This window comes from Phalacrocorax aristotelis, chromosome 2 (genome assembly GCF_949628215.1).
Source record: "Phalacrocorax aristotelis chromosome 2, bGulAri2.1, whole genome shotgun sequence".
NCBI classification, from domain to species: Eukaryota; Metazoa; Chordata; class Aves; order Suliformes; family Phalacrocoracidae; genus Phalacrocorax; species Phalacrocorax aristotelis.
The window spans coordinates 46,881,914-46,907,108 of record NC_134277.1 but is presented as its reverse complement, the minus strand read 5'-3'; the positions used below and the strand labels follow the sequence as shown (position 1 = coordinate 46,907,108).

Genomic DNA, 25,195 nt, shown 5'->3' with positions numbered 1-25,195 from the left:
TCTGTTTTTTCCCACCATAACAACAAGCTTATAAGCCTTGTCAGATCCTTCTTTGAAGTCTCTTCTACCTTTCCCTCCGTGTATTTATTTAACTGGATAGTTCACATACTGCAAGTGATAGGCTAATGTCTCATTACACTTCATGGGATTATAAACACCTTTGGCTTTGTCTGAATCATGTGGTGTTGTGTGAGTCAGACCATGGGATAAACTGTATTCTGATATCAGTTTTATGTGTTTGTGTGGTGTGGCAGGGTGTGTGTGCTGGGATCTTGCATGGGGACACAGTGACTCAAGTTTACTCTCCGTTGTGTCCCAAATCTCTGCTTGCAGCAGCCTTACATCCTGCCAATTTTAATGCAAGGCAAGACTGAACTGCCGTGTAGGCTGAACCTACTGTCTAAAAGACAGCCTACACATCACTTGTGTTTGTCATTAATTCAGTTTTATATTCAGAATGATAAAATTATCTGCCTTACTCTCTGAGCAAACGTTGGACTCGCCTGGACCATTTGGAGCTGGTTCAGGTGGGGAGGTCTGCATCCTGAATCACAATGGCTTCATGGCTGGTTCCAGAGGAAGACTGGCAGTTCCTCTGCTAAGTGCCTTGGCTCTGGATTTCTTTTTGGGCTGTAAGCCTGCCCATGCAGAAAATCCCAGCTGATATGGAGGATCCTATGTTTGACTCCTGAGATGCTGAGTAGTCCTCAGTGAATGATTAACACTCACAAGAAGTAATTCTTCAGGAGCAGAGGGAGGGCCCTTGGTATGCCAGTGTGAACCCTCCAGTATTTAGTTGATATGATGGAGCCTGGAAATGGTATTGACCTGAAGTTAGCAGTTTATTAAAATTGAATATGGCAATAACATGATGAAAACAGACTTACTCTTTGTAAATGGCTTTGTTCTTCTTCTTCTGGCTCTTCTCCATGAAACCAAAACAGCTACTGATGGATAACTAGAGTTTGTGTTATCTGTGGCATAATAGCTCTTTCGCAGGATGCACGTTGAGAGTGTTCAGGTTCATTCCTTTGTGGCATAAGAGATAAATTATCTGCTACGCTACTGATGCTTTGAAGTGTTGTTGCAAAATTAAATGTTTTGGTCCTGTGGTGGTTGGGTTATCTGAAGATTCAGCCAGTGATTTGTGAAGGAAGGACCTGTGCATGTGCATGAGGCTGAGGCACTGAAAAAACTCATGACCCATTGGCATACACTGTGAAGTCAGAAGAATGATGAAGAGAGCACAGACATCTTTAGTGACATAGTTTGTGAAGAAGTCCAGAATTGTAAATGATGCTAGCTCTGAACATAACGAACCTTTGTACCAACAAAAAAAGTTTCTGTTTGTGTACTGGTGTTTTGTGAGCCCTAAAGAGAAGAAACCCTCCCTTCATTATTGTGTTTCTTTAATTTGCCTTTCCAGGTGCTATAGTTTTCTACACCTAAATTTCGCATGTCTCTTTTGGCTCTCAGGAAGTGTTTTGCCTTGTTTGTTGATTAAAAGTAGTTCAAACCTATGTAGCTGAACTGAAGTGTGCTTCTAGCACAGATCCACTTTTGTGGCCTCCATCTTACCTGTAGCTGGTTTAGCTTGTTAGTTTCTTGCGGCAGTTTTCCAAAGTGATTGGAAGGCAGATAAGCCATCATAACTGTGGCTGCTTTAAGGGTTTGTGCATCTGTACATCCTCCTTTGGGAATGGTATTCAGGCTGAAAAGGTGATTAATCCTGGGATTTGTTCTTGCTTCCCTGTTGGGGTTACTGCTCTTCAGGATGTGCTTGTAAAGCCATTCGTACACTGTTTGGGCCACAACCACACTGGTTGAGTGAACAGCAGGAAACTGGCTCTGAAACAGTGCAGGTAGTTGTTGCTCACACAGGTTGCTGTGTGAGCAAGGGGTACCCCCTTGCAAGGGAAGGACAAACAGTTGATAGGGGAGAGGGTAGTTGTGTCTTTAGTCAGCCCAGCTGCAGCCAAAAAAGAAAGAGATGTATGAGTGCACCTTTAGAGACACAAAGTCTGGTTTATTGTTACCGTGCTTTTTATTTAGCTTCTGGTAAGCATGTACAGTAGTCATAGTATTCTGCCAGACCCAAGAAGCAAAGTGGTACATTTACTTCCTGCTGTAGGCAGCATGGTCACCTCTGTGTTGGAGGTACCTTGAGCAACAGTAAACGCCAAAATAAGCATTTTCCTAGAAACTAGAATTCTGAAGCTTTTCTGGGTTAATGTTGTCTCCCTGTCTTGTCTGACTAATCTTCTCCACTGAGTAGATGGTGCAGTTCTTGGGTATTAGGGAATCACCAGGCCTTTATCTCTCTCCACTGGTGCAGGAGTAGAGATGATAGAAATCCTTAGTGGGAAAGTTGAAGTAAAGGGGAAAGGAGGGCGAAAAAGTTGGTCTGTTCTTTAATAGCTGCTAGCCAGGTATAAGGGTTTGCTTGTGCTCTCAGCCCCTGCAGTGCATTTCATAACCGGAAGGCATTGCTTGTCCTTAAAGGGCAGACAAAGGTGATCTGACTTGCAACTTGGACAGAAATGTAATGTCACTGGGGAATTTTAATTCAACTAGTTTGTCTGAGGCAGCAGGCTTAGACAAGGCATGCAGAATTCTCTCACCCACTTAAAATGTCACATCCTCTGTCGTTTCTGGTTTTTTAATTAAAGATCGATCTCAGTCCTAACACCTGGCACACTTCTGATCACCACTTCATGAGGCTGCATGGGCCAGTTTACACAGAGTGAACTCACACAAGTTCTGAGGAGCTTCAAGAGTCACCCTGAAGTGGGCCCAAGAGTTCTTTTCAAAAATGAGCATCTCTCTTAAAGGAAGCAAGAGGCCATATAGGAAAAATAGGAGAACGAGGAGGAGGAAGAAAATAAAACTGTCAGTCACACATTGGTTCAGATAAGTGTAACATTACTGCTTGGGATGGAAATCTGTTACTTTCAGGAAGGAGGCTGGGAAATGCAAGGGAGGATGGAAGTAGGTCAAAAAAGCCCCACAGTTAGATGAGGTAAAAATACATCCATTATCTTCCAGCTCTTCTTGGGCATGATAGTTAGCTTTAAAAGTAGCCAAGTTAAAATCTTATGGTTGGCACTAGAAGCTGACTGAGACAAGATTTAATTATTAGCCCTTGAGCAGATTGACCATTACTGCATTATATGTCTCCAGAGTGCTCACCTCTCTTTCAAGGAGGGGGAATATGCTCAAACTGTCTTTGCTAAAGTAGTTACTGGAACGGAACCTGATGGTGTAGTGGTTTGATAGTGTCTATGCAGCCTTTCACCTTTTAGTTAATCAGGGTAAGTATCATCTAGATAAATATAAATGAAATTTTCATTATCTAACAGTCCCCCAGGAAGCAGACTAGACTGGTATTGCTGGTAGTTTCTTGGGGGCCAGGAGTCTGTAGGATTACAGTGGAAGCTGGGAACTAATGAGGTGTAGAAGCTGAATGGTTTGCCACCTGAAGCAGTGATCTTTCTCGGTCAGACTTGAGGCTCCCCGGAGAGGCAGTGGGATGAAATTTATAGACCTGTTGAGGGGGCTCTTACTGCTTTGCAGCCAGATGGAGGCTCTCATTTTTCAGTATTGTCAAGCTCCTGGGCATCTGTGTTTTTAAAAAGAAAAAAGGTCGTCAGAGAAATGAACCCTACACTGTGATTCCTTCCAATTAGATGACTTTGGAAGAGGGGTGCAGCTAATCATACTTTCAGGGATCATAAAAAGGATAAGCAAAATGGCAGGTTCTTTCCCTTCATGCAGTTTGCCTTCCCAGTTGCTACAGTTTGCTGCTGCCATAAAAGATGGGAAAGGGGGAAAGGCTAGTCTGGTGAGCAGTGGAATGGGATGAAGAAACCTGTGCTTTAATCCCACAGACTCCAAGTGACCTGGGGCGAGTCACTTAAATATTACTCATTTATTTCATAAATAAACATGGGGTAATATTGATTCTCTCTCCCTCTTTTTTGTCTCACGCTCTGACATGGCCTGTTTTCAGTGGCAAACTCTCAGGTGGACTGCCTAAGCTGCTCAAAGGGAGAGGTTTATGTGACAATTAGAAAAGAACCAGACTTGTTACATCATTCTCACTGTGAACTATTATGTGATTTACCTCTTTGCTTGTAGCTTTATGGATCCTTGTGCATTCTTCAATCTAAAGCCTGGGCTTAGGTATCAAACCCTTCAGTGTCCAGGGAGTGTAGTTGGGATAATGGGAAATGAACTTGCTGCAAAATCAGGTCCTAACACAGTGTTATCTCTGTGTCAGTGTGGATTTTGAACGTGATGCTGAAAGGAGAAGAGCGTTCTCCATCCCCACTGAATTAATTATTGAAGATACGTAGTATGTTCTTTGTTTTGCAGCCAGATTCATTCTGTGCTTGGCTGTTGGATTCATGCCTAAGCGCCTAACACTAGAATTAATCTCTATTATAAATATACTCTGCATGCATTTTCTAAAGTGTTTGATAGTGCAAAGAAGTACAGCTGCATATGGGTCTTTAAGCTGTCACCGTTTGTTTCTTGATCTAATGTATTAATTTTTTTCTCCCCAGTATGGAATAGTCCTTGATGCTGGATCCTCTCGGACTACAGTCTATGTCTATGAATGGCCCGCAGAGAAAGAAAATGACACAGGAGTAGTAAGCCAAACCTTCAAGTGCAATGTGAAAGGTGAGCTCACAGGGAAGTTCCTTATTTCTTTCTAGCCTCCAAGAAGAGGTTATTTGGAAGCTTATACTCTTTTTTTTCCAATTTGTTCCCTTTTCAGTGCTGGGGAGAAAGAACTGTTCTCTAATCTGCAATGGAGAGAGGAAATCGTAGCTAAACTTGATTTACTCCATTGCAGTGCATGCTTGGTGCAGACAGAATTGGATCTACAGAGAATCAGGCCCTGTAAATGTTTTGTCTGTGTGCCCTGAAATAATTTATTTTAAAAGGAAAGTATAAAATGTATTTAAAAATAGCTTAGAATAAAAAGTCTTTGAGAAGAATGGGCATCTAGCCCTTGTTAGTTATTAGCTATTAATTTTGATGGAGGCAAAAATGGATGTCAGCTATGCTATAGGAGTTTGACAAATTAGTTTTTAATTTCCAGAAGTCTTAGTGAGGTTTAAAAAAAAAATCTCTGCTGTTTGAGTCAGGTTTCCTAGAGAAACAAGGCTTATGCAGTTCATCTGGAATTATTCTGTAATTACTTGGAAAGAGGCAACCAAGTGGAAATTATGGAAGGCATTCAGAAAGTGAACGAGAAGAGCTTCTCCATACTACAGAACTAGGAAGTGTCTAATAATATTATCAAGTAAGATAGTTGAATTGCAGAACTGTTTCTGACAGGATGTCATAGTTTTATCACATATGCAGGTCTGGCCTTTGGCTCAAGAAGACCTGCAGTTGTGCTCTGCTAGAAGGTGTCCCATGATGAGTACCACTGGCTACGTGTCTTGTTTTTTGTCTGAGGTTTTGTATTGATTCCCCTCAGAGAGGATGCTAGTTGCTCACACTCTGGTATGGTTAAATATATGTTAATAGCTCGTTGTGGATTCCTTCATGACAGGTTTTGAATCTATAGTCAACTTTAGTGACATTTGATTAAGCTTGCAAAGATAATAAAATTCCACACATTTTATGAAGACAGGTGGCCAAGCAGGGGAGAGAAATCTGTATTATTAAAGAATAACTAGCCCATAAGGGATTTCAGCAGGAAGCCAAACTTCATAAATTCTGCTGCTGAGTTAAATGAGCTTTAGATTATCCTCTAAGATACTGACTTCAGCAGTACTGCTTTGTTTAGTGTACTGGTTTGGGTTTGCAAGTTAGGTAAGAGAAGGTGGGGCAACTCAGGAAGTCTCATGGCAGATTTTGTTGATCTCTGATAACAACTGTGGCACTCAAAGAGAATTTTGCCTTCTCTTTGTCTCTCAGTCATGACCATGCAAAATCCTGCATCCCTCTTTCCGTCCGGAAATAGATGCTGGAGATGTAGCCATAAAGGTCCATAACTAGGAGATGAGCAGGAGGTAATGGTTTCTTAAGAGCACCGACATTTCTATCTTCAGTGTTAAATATATGTGTGGACCTTCTTAGCAATTTTAGAACAAGGAAAGGAAAGCAAGTGCAACGTGCACAGAAGTAATGCCCTGTCACATGCCTGATGGCGTGTCCTTACAGACTGCAGGAATGGCGGCCAGCCTGCCGAGGTGAGGGGTACACTCTGCTAGCTCATGTCTTGACTCATTAGGAATGTTGCCTTTAGGAATTCTGGTGTGAAAACGATGCACAGAGAAACTGCATTATTTTTCTCCTCAAAAAATTACAGAGGAGTACTTATTGAATTTGTTTGAATTGGTTTAGATTTGGTGTAACTCTCATTCCTGTTATTTGAAGGCTTTGGAAATTTGGAAAGCTGTTGAATACTCAGTAGGTCATGCACCAGCCTAGACTTGGACCTCTATGACTTCAAGAGCTATTTGTGCGCATCTTGAAATTTCACCAGCACTTCCTTGCAGAAGCTTCTTTAGTTTATTCTCAGCTGAGAGCAGTGAGCTGTGGAGGTGCCCTGGTGTCCATGACAGTTGTGGCAAACTAGATTAGGAAGTCTTTGTCCTAGGCTGTGGCAGGAGGGATTTTCTATACTTCAGCAGATCAGAAAAAAATGTACATCCATTAGACATGCTATTTTCTACAGCATCTGCCATGGGTAAACCTATTTTCCCCATGAATATAGCACTGCTGTCAGTGTGTTGTTATACTGTTATACTGTATATCTTACTGTAGGTGTGGTTCTATAGGTGTATATCTATACACACAGGAATACAGGCAAGCAGTCTGCAAGTATCTTCTCTGCCTCACACAGCTGAGGCAGCGGCTACATTGCCTGTTCCATCAGCACTCCCAGTTTTCAGCCATCCTATCCTTGTTTGCAGTTACAGGAGGAAAGGGGTAAATCTTTCTTTTAACACCTGTTTGCTAATTGGGCTAATTTGTAGTTGGCAAAGCAGAATGAAATCAATCTACTTGTCCTCTTTCAGGCCCTGGTATTTCCAGCTATGAGAATAATCCTGGAGCTCTTGCCAAACCTTTTGATGACTGTCTGAATAAAGTCAAGGAGAGAATACCAGTTCATCTGCATAAAAACACTTCTGTTTATCTGGGGGCTACAGCTGGCATGAGACTACTGAGGTATGGCAGAAACTTGAACTCCTCTTTGTGCATACTAGCATAGCAGTCTGTGAAAACAGAATGTGAAAAGCACACTGGATGCATTTTTATCCATTAGAAATTGGCCATCTCAAAAGGAAATGGAGCCCAGCCAATTTAATTTAATTAACTTTTTTGATAGGAATAGCAGGGCTGTATAAAAATCTTGTGTTATGCCATATTGAAAAGAAATGCTTTATTCTGGAGAAGGCAAGAGTTTCATTTTCTCTTCCATATCTGTCTTAAAATTCAGTGTTATATAAACAGATAATGTTTGTGCATATCCGTGGGCAGAAAAGGCAGACTAAAGCTAGACACTGCAGAGTTTTCTGAGTATCAGTGTGGTGTAATATGGCTTTTGGGGTCTCTATGTGGCCTTACCCCTGGCACAGACTGGCTTTTTATGTTTGTTCTGTGACTAAACAGAGTGGGAAGAAAGGCTCCAGGACTGTTTTAGCCAGCAGCTGTCATATAAGCACTCAATTCAGCAAAAATAAAGGTGTATATGTAAGAAACAAAACACCCATCAACTTGTTTGATAAATAGTGAAGCTTGACCGTAGTGGGGGAGATGCTTGCTGAAACAATGTTGGATACTTGGCTGTTCCCTATCATAAGATTCCCCTTTAGGGAAACAGTGCCTATTTTATTAGGTGATTGTAGGAGTTTTCTTGAATTGCTAGTCCGTGAACAATACACGTGAAATTGCCTTTCCAGATGCTCAGTGTCTCATGTTTTGTGAATTGCTTAGGTTGCAAAATGAAACAGCAGCCAATGAAGTCCTTGCAAGCATTCAAAACTACTTCAGAACACAACCTTTTGAATTTAGGGGTGCGCAAATCATAACTGGGCCAGAGGAAGGGGTGTATGGATGGATAACAGCCAACTATTTAATGGGCAATTTCTTAGAGGTGTGTGGAAAAAACTGCATGTTTTTCTTTTCACTGTTTCTTTCTTATAAATGAGAAGTTCAAGAGGACATGCCTGTTAAAATGTCATAGCTATAACTTCCATTTTGGACTGAAATATATTACAGGGTCTTTTTGTGGCAGTAATAGAACAAAGCAAACATAAACCAAAGAATATGATGTTACAGGAATGTGATATGGCAAACGTAGAATTGGTGATCCACAAAACAGGGCTCTTCCCTAAAAGACATCAGATGCCTTACCCAGAAACAGAAGTTGCATTGCTCTTAAGTGCATTGATGTGCTAAGTGTGACAGGTGTCGATTGTCTTGACAGTGGTGCCAGCTAAAGATGTTTTCTTCTGCTTTTCTGTGACTCCCTCAGGTGGTCGCTGTCCCTGCAGCTCTACTGGTGAAGGATCTGCACAGCTTAAGGGACTCCAAATTGTTTGGCGTTGTTGGCTCACTTGTCTTAAGCAGAGAAGATTGTTTGAAGCAGTGAAGGTGGTTAAGCTGATGTGGCCGAATGTGCCTCAGCCGAGCCAGAAATCACCCATATACAGTTCATTCCAAAACTGCTGAAAAGCTGCAGTCTACGAGCAGCGGGCTGTGATACCAGCTGTCTTGTGCAGACAAAGTGATACCAATATAAAGATAATTATGCTGTCCTTGAACTCAGGATAGGGTCAAGCAGGAGCCTTATAGCATAGAGGGAGACAAATGTGTTGAAAGATCCCTTTTTCTTTATAGATATTCAGTATAATTTAATTCCCAGTAAAAGCGGTACCAAGATGATTGGCAGCTGCTCATCTGCATATGTGGCAGCAGCGTGCTGCCCTTAGCATTGACTGCGCTCCTTCCAGATAGTCTCGCTAGGTTGAAAGAAATTTCAACCAAACCCTGAGCTGTCCTGGTTGAATGGTTCCTCTTAGATCATGGCAATCAGTAAGCAGGAATTAGTTGCTGATGTTTTGAGTGATAGCTCGTGGTGAATGTGTTGTTGACTCTTGCAAAGTTAAGAAAAATATGTTCTCATTGTGTGCATTTCATGCAAGAAAATTGACGTAGTGAACTTTGGGGTGGTGTCAGCCTTCTATCACATGAATTTTAATAATCCAAATACCAAATTCCATGTGGCAGATTCCTAAGGAGTACTGAAGGGACTGCAACGTGCTGTGAAGCCAGTTTAGTATAGAGAGTTGTGTGAAGACCTACGTGTGGAATATCACTAGCAGGAGAGAGAAATTTTCACCATTCAGTGACAGTGGGCCAATAGTCAAATTCTACTAGGGCCTGCTAATGGGAATCTTTCACTGTAGAATTTTCTTGTGAGTATATTTGCTAGCCCATAAAGTTTCTTTTCCCTTCTTGTCTAAACATTCATCTCATCCTGCTCAGTAAATAGTACTACAGTAAATATTGAGATGGATAATCATGCCAAATCTATATTCTGCATTGTGACAGTGTAGATCAACTACAGAATTTGGGGGATGTTTTGGACAATAGGGAAAAATGCCAGCTGAAGGATCAGATTTATTGCCACTGCAGTTTCAGTGAAGGAAATGTGCAGATTAGGTGTCCTTGTTCTTTTGACTTTGATGGAGCTTTCATTTGACTTTTCTGTGTTTTTTCGCTCTTTTTCTGTGTGATCTCTTAATATTCTATTCCTTTCATAATTCTGCTTGCCTTGAAAAAAGCAAATCTTCATACTATTTCCATCCAGACCCATCAAGATCTCATGGATATCTGGACTTCAATTCCCTGCATTCTTGTATAGATATTGATCTGGCTAGCCCTGTGCTTTGATCATTGTGCTGTCCTCTGAGCTGAAAGCCACGCTGTATTCCTTTTTCCATCTTTCAAGATCATTTTACTCTGTGAAAGTACATCCCTCTTAAGTAAAAAACATCTGCATGTTTTCCTCAGAGCTAAGATTTTTTTGAAAGGGTGCAGGACAAAGAGGAGGGCGAAATCTCAAAAATTTAAGTAAAGAGTTGAAAAGCTTGAAGGCAGAACAAGCAGATGATATTTCTAATCAGCCTAGTTTTTATCTTCACATGTAGAGAAACCTTTGGAGAACATGGGTCCGTCCTTACAGAAAAGACACTATGGGTGCACTGGACCTTGGAGGAGCTTCCACTCAAATTTCATTTGTCCCAGAGGACTCTCAGGAGAACTTCAATAGCACCTTGCAAGTGAAGTTGTATGGTTACAACTACAATGTCTACACTCACAGCTTCCAGTGCTACGGGAGAGATGAAGCTGAGAAAAGGCTTCTAGCATTGCTGCTCCAGGTCTGTTTAAGACCCTTTGCTATGTTGCTCTTGCAGGTGTCCAGCAATTGAGCAGGTTCTTAGACTTGTGTTTGCTACCCTTTGGTAGAGTCTGGAGACCCCAATAAGAGCTCTGGTGTGCTTAGTTGTGAACAAACACACTTAGATTTCATACGGAGCTCTTCACACTTGTTAAAAATTGGTGAGAGTTTTGTACCGTTTGACAAAAAGGCCCAACTAGTCCTGTGTTTTGCTGATCTTGCCAATGACTTTTTGAGAAAGGAGTTTCTATGAATTACAATGATCAGCTATGTTGTACTGATCAGCTGTGACAGAGAACAAAAACACATGCATATGTGGTTTAAAAAGATTCCTGTAGTTAATGTCAAATTAGGTCTTTCCCGCTTTTGAGTAGCCTTTATTTTTTGGGTTTGTTTGTTTGTTTCAGAAATCAAACACCAGTTCCAATGTGGATAATCCATGTTACCCTCAGAATTATAATACTACATTAGCGATGAAGTACTTCTCTGGCAGGCTTTGTACACAGTCTCTGAGACCAGCAAATTACTACCCGGACCAGCTTGTGAACTTCCATGGAACAGGAGCCCCAGGTCTGTGCCAGGAGATGGTTTCTTTATTGTTTAACATCACTGCCTGCAGAGACAGAGAGGACTGTCCATTTAATGGAATACATCAGCCAAAAGTTAAAGGGAATTTTGTGGTAGGTTTGCAAACACAGCATTTCTTTTTGAGCTCGCTTGCTTTTGATTTCTCTAGTTCTGAAAGTAACAGGCCTGTCATCTACTCCTTTTCTATAGGCTTTCTCAGGATTCTACTATACAATTAATGCTTTGAATTTATCTGAGCACTTTTCCCTAGCTGACTTCAATTCAAGTATGTGGTTTTTCTGTTCACAGAGCTGGGCACAGGTAAGTGGGTTGTTTGGTTTTGGTTTTTCTTATTTTTTTCCTTTTGTATCTGTAAAAGGCAGATATAAAAATAATATGGACTGAAGAAGTATTCAGAACTTTTCAGAAGGTCTGTATCAACCTCAACATTTGTTTTCCCACTGTGTTCAAGCCACGTAGTATTTCTAGCATGCTTAAAACTTGGACTAGGTTTTGAAATTTCATTTCAGTGTTAACCATGCTGTAAAGATGACATGGAAAATTTAGGAACCAGAACATCATCAATCTTTTATGTGCAGTTTTATGTTTGTTTTCATTTTTTACCACATAAGCCAAATAATTGTAAAGGACATTCTTTTTCTAAATATCCATATGTAGTTGTCCACAAGTTTACTTGGTGTTTCTGAAAAATGCTAATAAATTCTAATTAGAATCCAAAGTATTCTCTAGTTATAAAACCCAAAAGCATTTGTTTTTCATCATTTACATGTTTTTAAAAAGCGTTTTCCTTTCAGCTCCAGTTTATGCTGCCTAAAGTCGAAGAAATATATGCTAGATCCTACTGTTTTTCAGCCAATTTCATTTATTACTTGCTTGTACATGGTTACAACTTTGATGCAGAAACTTGGCCGCAGATACATTTTCAAAAGGAGGTGAGTAATAATAACTTCCTGTTATTTTAATCCAAATAATTTTAGAAGGAGATGGAAGATGTAGCAGCCTACAAAAATGTAACAGTCGTAAACAGCTTTTGTAAATGACTTGCTTAAGACAAAGCCACTTTTCAAGCCTCAGTAGCAATTTCAGCCCGGTTCTAGGAGTTGCAGCATTACCTGGAGATGCTGCTTAGATTCTCTTAAAAGAGCTTTAAGAAAGGATCAGATAATTGTGTTTTAAACCTTGCCCCAGTTTGTTGAAGTAGTGGCTTGCTCTAGGCAGTGACCTGCCTGAAGCACCACCCTTGTCAAGGTCAGTTTGAGCTAACCCTGCTGAGCTGGACAGGAGAACTCCTGCTTTCCTGTCTGCTGGCCAAGCCTTGGGGGAACAGGCAGAGCTGGTTTGTAGTCAGTGAGTGGTGATGAAGCAACTAGGGCAGTTTTCATTCTCAGCTGGCACATCCATCTGTGCCATAATCTGGTTCTCTGGAATACGAATGTATATCGATGGGGTATTGGCTTTCAGTTGGCAGAGAGAGAAGGCTTACAATGTTTGTGTAATAGCTGCATTTCTCTCTTCCCTGACCTCAATTTTTCTCTTAAAAAAAACAGAGTACTTAGAATGGATATATACAAGTTTGTTCCAAAGCTACTGCTAAGAAATCTTTGCTTCCAAATCAGAAGACATGGCCACTATTTAAGCTTGGCTGTTACATCAAGAAGTGTGATCCCCACAGCGCTCTGGGACTTCATCCTTTCCTCTCTGCTACTGCACAGAGCCTTATTCTGAAACCTTGTCCCACACTGTCTCTTCATCTCTGTACAGTTTGGAAATGCTTCAGCACTTACATGCAAACTCACCAAAAGAATAGGCTGTAGGTCTTAATGGTGTATTCTTAAAAGCAGGGTATGCTGGCAGGCTGCGAATGAGAAATCGTAAGCAATGTTTTCTGAACCGTCATATCTATTGCCGGTGCACTAAGGAATCAACTAGGATTTTCTTGCCTTATTTTGTCCTCTGGTGGACAACCATTAGCAGCTCTGGAGGAGTGTCCAGAGTTTAGCCCTTCTGCCAGGAAATTAGCACAGAGCTTACTTTGAGATCTTAATCTGGAACTGGTGGGGGGGTGGGTTTGTCTTGATATTTAAATATATCCTGTATTGTCCCCAGCAGACAGGAGCAGCCAAACACAGCAACATTTTTTCTGTATTTAGCCAAGACTATAAAAATACTGAGCAAAATAAAAACCCAAAAGGCTTATTTGAAATTAACACCTTTGTTACCTAGATTTTGCACTAATCATGAAACTCCAAAAGGAAAAACTATGTTCTCTTAATTAGATCTGCCCTTACTAAAATAATAAGATCTAATGTTAACTGATCATCTGAACTACACCAGAGGTAACAGCACAGTGTCTCCAAGAGTGCAGGGTGCGGTTTTTGCCTATGCTAGGAGTATATTTCCTTTTGATTAGTGAACACAACCAATGAAAAGAACAATAACCTAATGCTAAGATCTGGGCGAGATCTAGAGCTAGATGATTTGCAAAAGTTCTAAACCCTATAATGAGAGTTCTTCCTTTCTCCCAGCCATGAAAACCCACCTTGATCCATCTTATCTCTTTGCTCACCTGTCATATTCCAGTTCCTGTTGCTGTTGCTTTCTTTTTATCAGTTAAAAAAAAAAAGGTATTAGGATATACACAACTACAAAAAGGACCAAATATTATAGGCCCTTATGGTCTCCTACAACCAGTAGCTGACTTCTCAAAACTGTTCGCTAAAGACAAATAATTTATTAAAGTTCATCCCTCAACTTCATCATGATGCTTTTTATACAAGAATAACCAAAGAGGTTTGGATTCTCAAATTTGCTTTCCCAAAATTAAGCAAACTACTTACAGGCAGCCATTCAGGCAAGCTCATCTCTGTAGTTGCAGAGTGAGGTGACCTGTAATGAAGATGGAAAGCCCAACGAGTCTGGGAGAGCTGGCTGGTTGTAGAAGAACACAACTTCAGCTTTGTCTGTTCTGTAGTATACCCTAGAACTACCTGGAGTGATCTGAAGGTGGTGCAGGCCCTTTGGAAAAGAAAGCAACCTATGCTAGAGAGCAAAACAAATACATATCTTGTAGCTGGCCCTCTAGGCTAGCCCTTGTTTAATGAGTTCCAGCGATTTCTCTTGGAATTCCCCTGCCCCATGTCTTGTCTCGCCTCCCCCTTATTTTTTCACTCTGTTTAACAATAGAATTTTTTTTTAAGTTGTGGTTTGATTTGTAGGAGGCAGTGATGTGTACTTATGTACTTTATATAAATAGTCAAACCATTATTGGAGCCTGGGCATGTGGGAGGAGGACAACGGACATTCTATCTTCACCCTTCGATCCTGTGCTTATCAGGATGATGATTTAATGAAAAATACCTGAAAGGTGGAAAACTGATAAACTCTGTTGCTTAAATTAGAAGCGGGGAAAGACAGCAAAGCAGGAGGACCATGGTGCAAATACAAACATACCCTCTTTGCTTTTGTTTCACTTGTTCCTAAGTAATTTTCCACTTGTGTTTATTTCTTAAGTGGAAGAGCCTAGTGCTGGTTCACTTGCAGGCACAAAAACAAACAGGGAACAAAAGATGATAGAGTTCCTGCTTTGGGGACTTTAGCCTGGCCTCCTCCTTGTCCACGTTGGTGGGACTCTGTGGGGTTTTTTGTTTGCTTGAACTAAAAAACATGCTAGGATTTAGCTAAGATGAGGACCTCTACTGGTTCTACGGTAACTATGCAGTTACTTTGACTGAGCACCTCAGATATGCTGATTTTTTTTAAAGTGTATTTCTTGCACAGAAAATCCCACAGAAAATCTCAGGCTGCCTGCATATATTCCACACATCCTTGTACCCATCCATCCAATACTTTTTTAGCCCAGTGACCAATTATATTAGCATCCTCTGGAACTACAGAAAAGAAAACGGTAATTTAAAATGGTTCTGTATCTTCTTTTGTACTCCACTAAAGTTTTCTCCTTGCTAACTTAAAGGGCAGCTGCTGGCATCAGCAGCTGAGCTTTTGGAACCTTTTCTCTTTGATTGAAAAGCCCGTGGGAATAGGACTCTTCTGGTTTTATTTCAGGTCGGTAACAGCAGTATAGCGTGGTCACTCGGTTACATGTTAAGCCTCACGAACATGATTCCAGCAGAAGGCAAGCTGATCCGATTACCTCTGAAACCTTCTTTGTTTGCTGGGCTCCTCGTCTTCTTCACAGCCACGTCACTGTTGTGTCTTGTCTTCCTTGTTTACTTGTGTGTTGCATCACGTAATCAGAAGAACATCAGTCATGTTGAACATGTATTTATTCCAGAATGAATGAACTTTACTGAAGACAAACCAAAAAGTTTATAGTGCTATTAAGTTAAGCAGGACTTTGTTTTTTAAAAATGGAGGGCAAAACAAAGACAGGCAAGAAGATTTCAGGACCAGAAGCATAGAGAAGAGACACAAAGGATATCTGATATGGTGGATTGGAGTGCTTTTGAAATATTTTGATAATTGTTTCCCTAAAACTAGTTTGTCCAGTGTGCAGCAGAGGAAACATGGGCAGATATGTCACTTTGCTTGATAGGGGATTAATAGCCTTTTCCTGCCAGGTATGTATTATTTTTATGTTCATTAACTCTGCGCTAACTGGTAAACTCAAGTGATGATGGATTTAATCATGGCAGTGGTTGTTTAAGATAAAATTAAACAAGTCAGTAGGAAATGTAGGAGGTGGGAACATGGTATCTGTTCTTGTGTGCAGCACCAACACTAAAAGCCTCCAAATAATCTGATTTCTGAAATTAGAACAAGCATTGGGTCATAACAGGAACTGAAAGGGACAGTTGGGGTAGAATTGTATTTATTGCTGTTCCAAACTGATTGATCCTGCCACAAGAAGGTATAATAAACTGCCAACACCTCTCAGGACTTTCAAGTCTGTCTTAAAACTGAGCTGTATCTTTTGGTACCATGGAGATCTCAGAATGCCTCTGCTACAGTACATACAATTTGGTTTGAAGGTGGAACAAAATGCTTTCATGCTTTAGTAACTGAACCTAAATTTAAATGTCTTATAGCTACCTCCAGAAGCCACTAGAGTTTTCAGTGTCCTTTTCTCTAACTTTCACAGAAATCCTTTTCTGAGGTTCTCATACTGAAACCCTGTCCTGTATTCCCCATACATTGTTGATCCCAGACAGTTGCAGTCAGTACTGACTTGTCACGTGCATATTATTTCAGCTGCCTGGATAGAGTCTCAGGCCTGGGACCTTCTGAAGCATGAACATGTTAAGCCCTTCATTCAAGGCCAAGAGGAATAGGAGCCAGTCTGCGGGCCAGCAGAACGCCCTTTCTGTAGCAGGTTGGGGAACACATTGCTGGAGCTGCAGTCATGGCTGTCATGCCATGACTGATCAGCCTTTCCACTGTCCTGGATTCAGTGTGCCTTCAGCAGCACTGGGACCTGCCTAGCAGATGCTTCTGTCAAACGCATTAACTCCAGAGCGTTCCTGGAAGCGCTGCTGCCTTCATGCTCCAAAGAGCTGACCTCCTTGAAAGACCAGGCATTCCTCACCAAACCTCTCATTCCCTTAAATCATAAGACTACAATTTTACCCACTGCTCCAGGAGTTCTTCATGGTCAGTGCCCTTTTTACCTGCCTGTCTTTTCTATAGCTTTGGTCTTTTTCAGCTGGCTTCTGAAATAACCCTTGAAAAAGCCTCCTGCCACATCATCAGCCATCTCTTCCCTTTGTATACTGTTAATTCCTCTTCATAGTGCTGTAACATGGCCTATGAAGCTGTAAGGGTAATACATCTGAAGGGCCTTAGAGTTAGCAGAAAGAAGGGATTGTTGTGCTTCTCAGGACCAGTGAGAGGAGAAAAGAGCACCTCTGCTGCACTTTCCCCCCCGCCCCTTCTACCATTTCCTTTCACCCAGACTCAGTACCTACATGGAGCTCCATGTGTCCCCAGATGTTTTACAAACAGCTGCTGCTGATCACTTTAATACATTCCTCCCTCCATCTTCTCAGGATTGCTTCCCTCTGTGTGTAGTTTCCCTTGCTTGCATCTTTCCACTCTGAAGGGGTGGATACTCATTTCACACATGGAGCTTTTCAGCGTGATACAACAAAATCTAAAAGGGAGATTACCATATTCGACATCTACTGCTAAGAAGCTAAAGCCTGTAAGGCTGCGTGAGTAGCAGTTTCCACACAGGTGTGTTGCATGTAACAGATCTGCTTGTTGATGCATACACGCAAAAGTCAAGTTAACACTGGATTATGAATTCCAGTGTGTTTTATATCCCATCTTCATCTATTCCCCATATTGATTAGGTTGTGAGATAGATAGATAGATAGATAGATAGATAGATAGATAGATAGATAGATAGATAGATAGATAGATAGAACAGTGGCCAGTATTTTTACCCATGAATAATATTTTCAGTGTCTGTCTTTTTCTATATCACCATCTTACTTTCAGGTTTGGTTTTGGGGTTTTGTTTCCTTTTGTTATTCACAGGCTCATAGATGATTTGAAAGGAACGGAATATCTTTTGAAATGCAAAAAAGGAAAAAAAAAAGATAGTGATTTTCCAAGAGGATCAGCAGCGAGGGCTTTGTCCCTCCTCTGTTGGTATACTACTCTGTCCTGTCAGTCTTAGCAGAGTAGCAGTACTTAAAGTAAGGCAGAAGGTACTACAAGATGATGAAGTGTTCTGTGGCACCCAAGTTACAGCTGATAAAATACAAAATTTACTTCAGAACGCATGGACATTACAGAGGATGGCATGAGCTAAAAGCCTTATCTATTTTGTGTGATTGATCTGGAACTGCAGTTAAGGGTTTAAAAAAAAAAAGACCGATGACACCATTAAAACGTTTTCTCCAACTGCTAAATTTCTGCTGAAAATTATGTTCTGGGATATTTACTGGCCCTACAAAACCTTTGCTTTGCTTTGTTTGCGAATGGTGGGGCCATTCAGATGAGGTTTTGCACAAATGGAACATGCTTGGAAGTTAGTAACCTTGGAGTTGGCAGCTCAAGACCAAGTAAATCTGTTCAAAACTTGTTTGGACTTCCAGACATACTTGGATAGAGCCAGTATCTGTTCAAAGCATGCCTTCCCTCTCAGTTCTATCAGGCAAAGCTGGAGCTGCTGAACTTCCCGCCAGGCGGCTGCACCGCCATAGCTTACGGCTGCTCCCAAGCCAGCACTGCGGCTGCAGTTCAGTATTACAGTGAAAAACACTCCATGGCTCGGACATGCAGCCAGCTTGGCTACCCCTGGCTGTCGTGGGTGCTTCTGGAGGGGAGATGAGGCAGTGGGGATGGTAGTGGCTTCGGTAACCGTAGCCAAATCCTCCCCCAAGTGTGAGCCAACCAGATCAATGGGTGCGACGTCCTGTCATCGAGAACTCACCACGTCTCTGGGAGAGCCATTGAAGTTAACAGCATTTGGGAGCATGTACAAACTACAGGTTATTTATTTCTTTATACTCTTTACTGCCTGCTTATGATGATCAATAAAATTAAGAAATGAAGTTGTGAAAAGTTAAGCTAAGTGTACTTCCCCCCCCTCCCCTAATACCAATATTTTCATCCTGGTAGGCAAGCTATTTGTATCAGAGAGGCAGGAAATCTCTGAAATGCTTTACTGGGGGGTGGAAATATGCACACTGCAAAAAAGATCCTGTGAGATTCTGGAGTGGACAGTGCATGTTATCCCCTGAATCCATATTCTCAGCAAGGAATCCCTGGTGGTTATAACCAAGCCATTCTTCCGATTTTTTAAAATATATAGATATATATATAACACACCAACATATATAAACAACTTCTACTTTTAAACACTTAACATTTCAGTCAGGGACACCAACACTTTCTAGGGCTTCTTTCAGGTTCACCACCATAACGTAGATCTGAAAGCTTGTGTGCCAGAGGAGCACCAATTCCCAGTTATCAAAGACAGTGGATCGAGATAGAGACTGGGGTTGGGCATCGGGAATAAGGGCAGCAATATGTAATATGAAAAACTCCACCTATGGAGAAGCAGCAAGAAATTATTCCAGGAGAAGAAAGCGATGAGAAATGAAATGCACATGGATATTTCTGAAGGGGGGGAAGTAACAAACTCCTCACATAGCAATACGTGAACTTGGCAGTCGAAAGCAGTAACCTGTGCTGCACGGCCTAGGCAGCGCTGATCGGGTCAGTTAAGAGGACTCTGGCGGTCAATTGTACCCCAATTTGGGGAGATTTTATTTAATTTTTAAATTCAGTTATTATTTCAGGAACAATGTACGTTTGCTTGGATGGCAATGAAGACTGTGTATCACAAAAAGTGCTCACCTGTACTTAAATTATGAGTGTTTTCTATGTAGCAAAAGGAAGGCAGTATCTAGTTACTTGCTCAGCAACATCTGTGCCGGCCTAATGTTGTTTTTAAAACCGTATTCACAGGGAAAAATGTTTTTAAGCTTTAAGTCCTGAACTGTTTTCAGTGCTTGATGTAAAGGCACAGCTCATGTTTGGTGTTTTTTAATGAAGCCCCTTCCAGTCGCTTCTGATCTTAACAGATGCGGAAATGCACACACGTGAGCTATAGTTACGTAGAACAAGTGCAACCCGTGCGTGCTCAGTAAGTCACTAGTGATGTTTGAGCATCTCTGCCATAAAAAAATGCAAGTCATTAAAGAGACTGAGATTTTAGGTGACCTCCTTTTCTTCCTCTTAAGTAGTACTGGAGAGTAATATCAGATGAAGAAAATTAAAAATACTTTTTTCCCAAATCACTGCAAAATGGAAGAATCCAAAAGTCATCATCATCTACTGACTTCACCTAAAACACGCTCTTATAAAAATAACTAGTTTAATACATGTATTAATACATTAAAAGCACAGTAAGCTAATATTGCTGTAATGGTCTCTGGCTGGGACCTTGAAGAATACCTGATGGAGCTAAGTGCTCATTAACATTTTAATGATCCATTCCCTGGGCACTTGCATAAAATATCTGCGCCATTTAAAATTGCCCAAGTGCATTTTTTACTCTCTATTATAAAAGCAAAATGGTACAAACAATAAACACTATGCTTTAGACAGCTAAATCGGGATGTTTCATTCCACCGTTGGCAGAAGAGCCAGAAGAACGAGGGTCAGACTTATTTTCCGGCAGTGCGTTTTGCTCACGCTTTGCTACTCCCAAAGCTCCTCTTCTCATAGCAAACGTTTTGGCTGACGTTTATGCAAGCGAAACACGATCAAACACACGTATCGGTCTTGATGCGTGTACATCGAAGCCAGCCCAGTGAGCCAACGCGCACCCGCGGAGCCTTTCGGCTGCGCCCCGGTGGCCTGCGAGGCCCCTACCCACAGCGCTGCTCGGCAGAGCAGCAAACAGCGTGGGCTGCGGGGAGCTCCACGCAGGACACCGGGCTGGGCTCCGGCGGCACTCTGAGGGGGCTCTTTGGACGGTCGTCCCGTGGAACACCTCTCCACCCGGCACGCCGCCCCCGCAGCTCTGCTGGGGGCTGGAAAGGCCCCTTCCGCGCGCCCCGCGCAGCTGGCGACGCCGCTTCGCCCGCGGAAACGCCATCACGGGGCAACAGGGCCCGAGCGATAGCGAGAGCAGCCCCGCGCTCCTCCCTGGAGCTCAGCAGTGACACGCTCCTGCAGAACGAACACGTTCTGCGGGCAGCGCGTGCCCGTGACGCCAGCGTCTGCCACAGGCGGTGGGAAGTGACGCACCAACAGCCCAGGCCGGGCGCTTGACTTCTGCGCCGGGGGTGCTCCCTGTCCCCCCACGCCGCTGTTATTGGGTGTTCCTTTTGTTTTCAAACTATGAACTCTTCACCATCAGGTGGCATCGCCCACTACAGTGAATTGTAACAGTGGTTATACCCTCTCTGTAAGTTTGTTCCGCTCCTGCCTCCTTCCCGAGCCCATTTTGCATCTGTTCTGTTGCCCCCGGAGCATGGCCAAGCCCTTTCACGCGAGGCGCCGGTTCTGCACTGCCATACGGAAAACCGCGGCACAACCTTGGTGTATTTTGTACTCATCCCCTCACCGGCGTGTTCTGCCTTTCGAGGATGGCTTCAGCAGACCTGCCTCAGAGCGGCTGCCTGTGCTCTGCCAACTTTCTCCTCAGCTCAAACGCCACAAGCCCACCGCCTCTGCCAGAGCACAGACTGGGCCTCCGGACCCGCCGCCCTCCCCGGTGACCCCCCCGCCGCCGGGCCCTCCTCTCACGGGGCTGGGACTAACGCCGCTCCCTCGCCCGCGCTCCGCAGCACGCTGCCGGCCGCCGGCCCGGAGCACCGGGACTGGCCTTACCCCCCGCCCCGCCCCGGGCTCGAGAGGAACGGCAGCTCGCTGGTTCGGGGGCGCGGGATCGGCCTGGGGGACCCCACAGGACCCCCCGCGACACCCGCTCCACCAGGAAAGCCCCAGACCGGCGGCGGGATCTCCCCACGCATGCGCGGGGTGGGGACGACGGCGACCGCACCTCCCTCCGCCCGCACCGCCCCCCGCCCCTCAACACGCATGCGCACAGAGAAGCACACCGCCTGCCCCGCCCACGCGCCCAGCGCCGGGCGGCCCCGACCTCCGCACATGCGCAGTTGTGTCCCAAAGGCGGTTTCCGGCCGCCACCGGGGCCGCGCCTCCCTTTCTGCTCGCGGGCCGCCATCATGGTAGGTGCGGGCGGCCGCGGCCTCCGGGGCACCGGCGCTCTCCTCGCCTCCCGCCCGTGCCTCCCCGCGCCCGGGGAGGAGTGGGGGAGCCCGGAGGATTGCGGCCGCCCCCCCGGTGCCGGGCTGGGAGCGGGCGAGGCCAGGGGTCGGACAGAGCTGTAGTCTCCACGCGGGGCCAGCGGCGGCAGAAGGCAGCTGAGGGCGGTACCGTGGGCCCTGGGCCCGAGCGGGGGGTGGGTTTATGCAGCTGGAGGTCTTGAAAAGTTGGTTTAAAAGGCTGTGAAAGCCTCGAATGTAGCGATGGTCTCCGGCGTGTTCTGGCCTAACCGCTGTCGATTCTTGCCGCTCCCAGGTGTTCAAACGCTTCGTCGAGATCGGCAGAGTTGCCTTCATCGCCTTCGGGCCACACGCGGGCAAGCTGGTGGCCATTGTGGATGTTATCGACCAAAACAGGGTAAGATCCGAGTGCGGAACCCTTATTTTCTGCTTTCTGCCTTAACGGGAGCTTGTACGCGAAGGCAGAACGTATAGATTTCAAAAGAAATTTTCTGTGGATAGATTTTTCAAAGAAATAAGTAATTGACAAAAGGATGGGATTTAACAGCTGTTGTTGCGTTTGAAACTTTCAGTAGCAAGCTTTTTTCAAAGGCAAGTGATATATTATTCTCTGTGCTATGTTTCCTAGGAGTAGAAGTGGTCAAGTGATGTCAGTTGGAGTCTAAAACTTATGAATGGAATGGCATTAATGTATGTTTAAAGAAAATGGCTGGGCTAGGGGACTTTTGCTTAATGTTCCTGAAAAAGCTGGAGAGAAAAAAAAAAAAAGAAGCATGTCATCTTAGATCTCTGTGCCTTTTTTTTTAAGTTCAGTTTGTTTTTTTTTCCCAAAGACAAAAGATGGGCCTTTAAAATTATTTCTCTGAAGTGTGGGTTGTGTATGCAAGACTCGGGTTTTGTCCACATAATGTTTATTTGAAATTTGGACCATTGCTGTCAAGATACTGTTAATACACTATTAGGAAGCTGCTGTCTAAATCAGATATGATGGAGGACTGCTACAAAACCCCAACATTTGTTACCCTTTTTCAGGCACTAGTTGATGGCCCCTGCAGTGGTGTCAGAAGGCAGGCTATGCCTTTCAAGTGCATGCAGCTGACTGATTTTGTTCTCAAGTTCCCACACAGGTGAGTTGTTGGCATTTTTTTGACTTTTGTAAAAAAAACAGGCTGTCACTTGATGACGGAATTGTGTGACCTGATGCTTGCTAAATACAGAAAGTTCATGCGACGTTAAGTCAATGGATTAACGTGTGCACGCAGTAAAAATTTGGCAGACCACGTTACCATAGTTGAATACATTCGAGTTTTCATTACCAGTATTGGCTGATAACTGCTGTTCAGGAGCAAAGGCAGTAGCGCACTGGCCTAGGCAACTTGCAGATAGTTGTGGGGTGGATAGTGTGTGGGGAAGCAGCTGCAGGAAATACTGTGCAGCTTTGCTTTTGCTACTCCTTAGGTCACCTTCAGGCATTATATGCGTTCCCTGCCTACAGAACTTCACTGAAATTGCAGGAGGCTGAACTCATTCTGTTCTCTTTAGCTTAGTTGCTATATAAGTTTCTGTAATTTAGAAACAGAAGTTGCTGCATTTCTGATTCTGAAGCTGTGCTAGGAATAGTGCGGGAGTATGCTTCTTGGAGTTGCTTATCTGTCAGTCCTAGCAAAGCATTTACACAGCAAAATGTTAATTAGGCCACAGAGATGTATGTGGCCTTGACTTACAGTGTCTGCAGTAATGCAGAGGGGTGATCTTCCCTTGTATGAAATTTGATGCATCAGCATCAGAGAGAACTATTTTTTATAAATACTGTGAATGTAATTTTGTGGCTGTTCTAATGCAGTGCTCGTCAGAAGTGTGTGCGACTTGCCTGGGAGAAGGAAAATATAAACGAAAAATGGGCAGCGACAAGATGGGCGAAGAAGATTGAAGCCCGAGAAAAGGTACGGTTTTTCACTGGATGAGTATTTTCCAATACCTCTTCTGCTTATTAAAATTAGGTGCAATCTAATAAACCATGTGTTTTCAATTTCAGGCTAAGATTTAAGATAGACAAGGCATAGATTTTTAAAAAGCTGCTACCTATCAGCTTCAACTTCTTGGATTTTAACAGTAAATGTGGTTTTGTTCAGTCATTTCTATAGCCACCTTTTTTCCTGCACCATCAATTCCCAGCAAAGGTCTTAAATAGTGAACTAGTTCCAGATGTGCAGCTAAACCTAATTTGGAGATGATCAGAGTTACTTGTGGAATTCTTTGAAACACTGAGTTTTACTGCTTGTGTATCTATATATCAGAGCTTCATGACTTCTTCTTTTCAAACAGAAAGCCAAAATGACTGACTTTGATCGCTACAAGGTCATGAAAGCAAAGAAGATGGTAAGTGTTTGCATGTCGGTTCTTCCTGGGGTTAATGCTTGTAGCTTTACTTCAGAGTTGCATGCAGATGTTAGTAGCCTTACTTTTATAGCTGGCTTGGGTTATGCAGTGACACAAAGTATGCGAACGTCTTAAATTTTTCATGCCGCTTTGGCCACTACTTTCTCTTCAATAGCTGACTAAACTTGAACCCACATGATCTGTGTCAGTCCTCCAAGTTACAACTGAGGAAGGAATTACCTGCTGATGAAATCAGATATTCTTGATGGGTTGCTGTTAGAATGCTGTTAGTGTTCTATAATGAAAGTCATTACATGTGAAATATTGGGGTGTCCAATTTACCAGCCAGAATGATGATGTCCCTGTGGTAGATCAGAAGAGCTTCAGGTGGAATTTGACATTTTAAATGTAATACATGGTAAATCTTTCAACTATGTAATGTGAATATAATTGGTTAGCAAAGGGTGATTATCAAAAAGGACAGAACCTGAAAGCTTAGAATTGAAATTAAGGCATAATATTTGAGCTGTAGCTGTTTTCATTCTGATGAATAGTAAATGTTTTCCTTTCCCTGTTTTTTTACAGAGAAACAGGATCATCAAGCATGAAATGAAGAAGCTCCAGAAGATGGCTTCTAAGAAAGGCAAGAAGTCAGATAAACCAGAGAAGCCAGGGAAGCCAGAGAAGCCAGGGAAGGTGCAGAAGTCACAGAAGGTGCAGAAGGCACAGAAGGCGCAGAAATAAAATGAACTTCTAGTTATGTATGACTTTGTCCTTGTTCTGGTTCTTTAAAATTAACAAGTGGTTAAACATCTGGTTTAAATTGTAATCATAAGTTCACTTTTGCTTCTGACCAAGAATTGTTGTCCGTCTCATTTATTAATAGTCCAGGTGTTGGGTTCTAGTGTTTCCCTGGAACATTCAGAAATGTTTTTGTCACGTTCTGTGAGGCTGACCGTACCGACGGCACTCGGTAGTCTATACCCAGCGCCAGCTGAAACGCTTGCCTACCTGGTTATTTGAAGTAGGTTGGATCCTGACATTGTAAAGCAATCTGGTATTGATGTGGCTGGCA

The 25,195-nt window shown here is 43.0% G+C and overlaps 2 protein-coding genes across 11 annotated transcripts in view; both read left to right on the top strand.

The window, feature by feature from the left end:
* Positions 1–17,889, top strand: part of ENTPD3 (ectonucleoside triphosphate diphosphohydrolase 3) — a 46,993-nt gene extending 29,104 nt beyond the window's left edge. For 8 of the 10 annotated variants that reach the window (XM_075083341.1, XM_075083336.1, XM_075083337.1 and 5 more), the window contains 8 exons: positions 4,566–4,683; positions 7,041–7,191; positions 7,960–8,119; positions 10,179–10,409; positions 10,837–11,109; positions 11,207–11,317; positions 11,812–11,949; positions 15,080–17,889. In XM_075083341.1, the coding sequence (XP_074939442.1) occupies positions 4,566–4,683; positions 7,041–7,191; positions 7,960–8,119; positions 10,179–10,409; positions 10,837–11,109; positions 11,207–11,317; positions 11,812–11,949; positions 15,080–15,313 (1,416 nt within the window). In that variant the 3' untranslated portion in view covers positions 15,314–17,889. Of the gene's footprint in view, positions 1–4,565; positions 4,684–5,934; positions 6,210–7,040; positions 7,192–7,959; positions 8,120–10,178; positions 10,410–10,836; positions 11,110–11,206; positions 11,318–11,811; positions 11,950–15,079 lie in introns of all 10 variants that reach the window. The other 2 variants (XR_012658978.1, XM_075083344.1) reach the window with 2 other exon arrangements.
* Positions 17,890–21,272: 3,383 nt separating this feature from the next.
* RPL14 (ribosomal protein L14) lies at positions 21,273–24,980 on the top strand. The gene is made up of 6 exons (XM_075083345.1): positions 21,273–21,684; positions 22,037–22,138; positions 22,774–22,868; positions 23,585–23,684; positions 24,067–24,120; positions 24,706–24,980. The coding sequence occupies exons 1-6, from the start codon at positions 21,682–21,684 to the stop codon at positions 24,862–24,864; spliced, it is 513 nt and encodes a 170-aa protein (XP_074939446.1). The 5' UTR covers positions 21,273–21,681; the 3' UTR covers positions 24,865–24,980.
* The last annotated feature ends 215 nt before the right edge of the window (positions 24,981–25,195 follow it).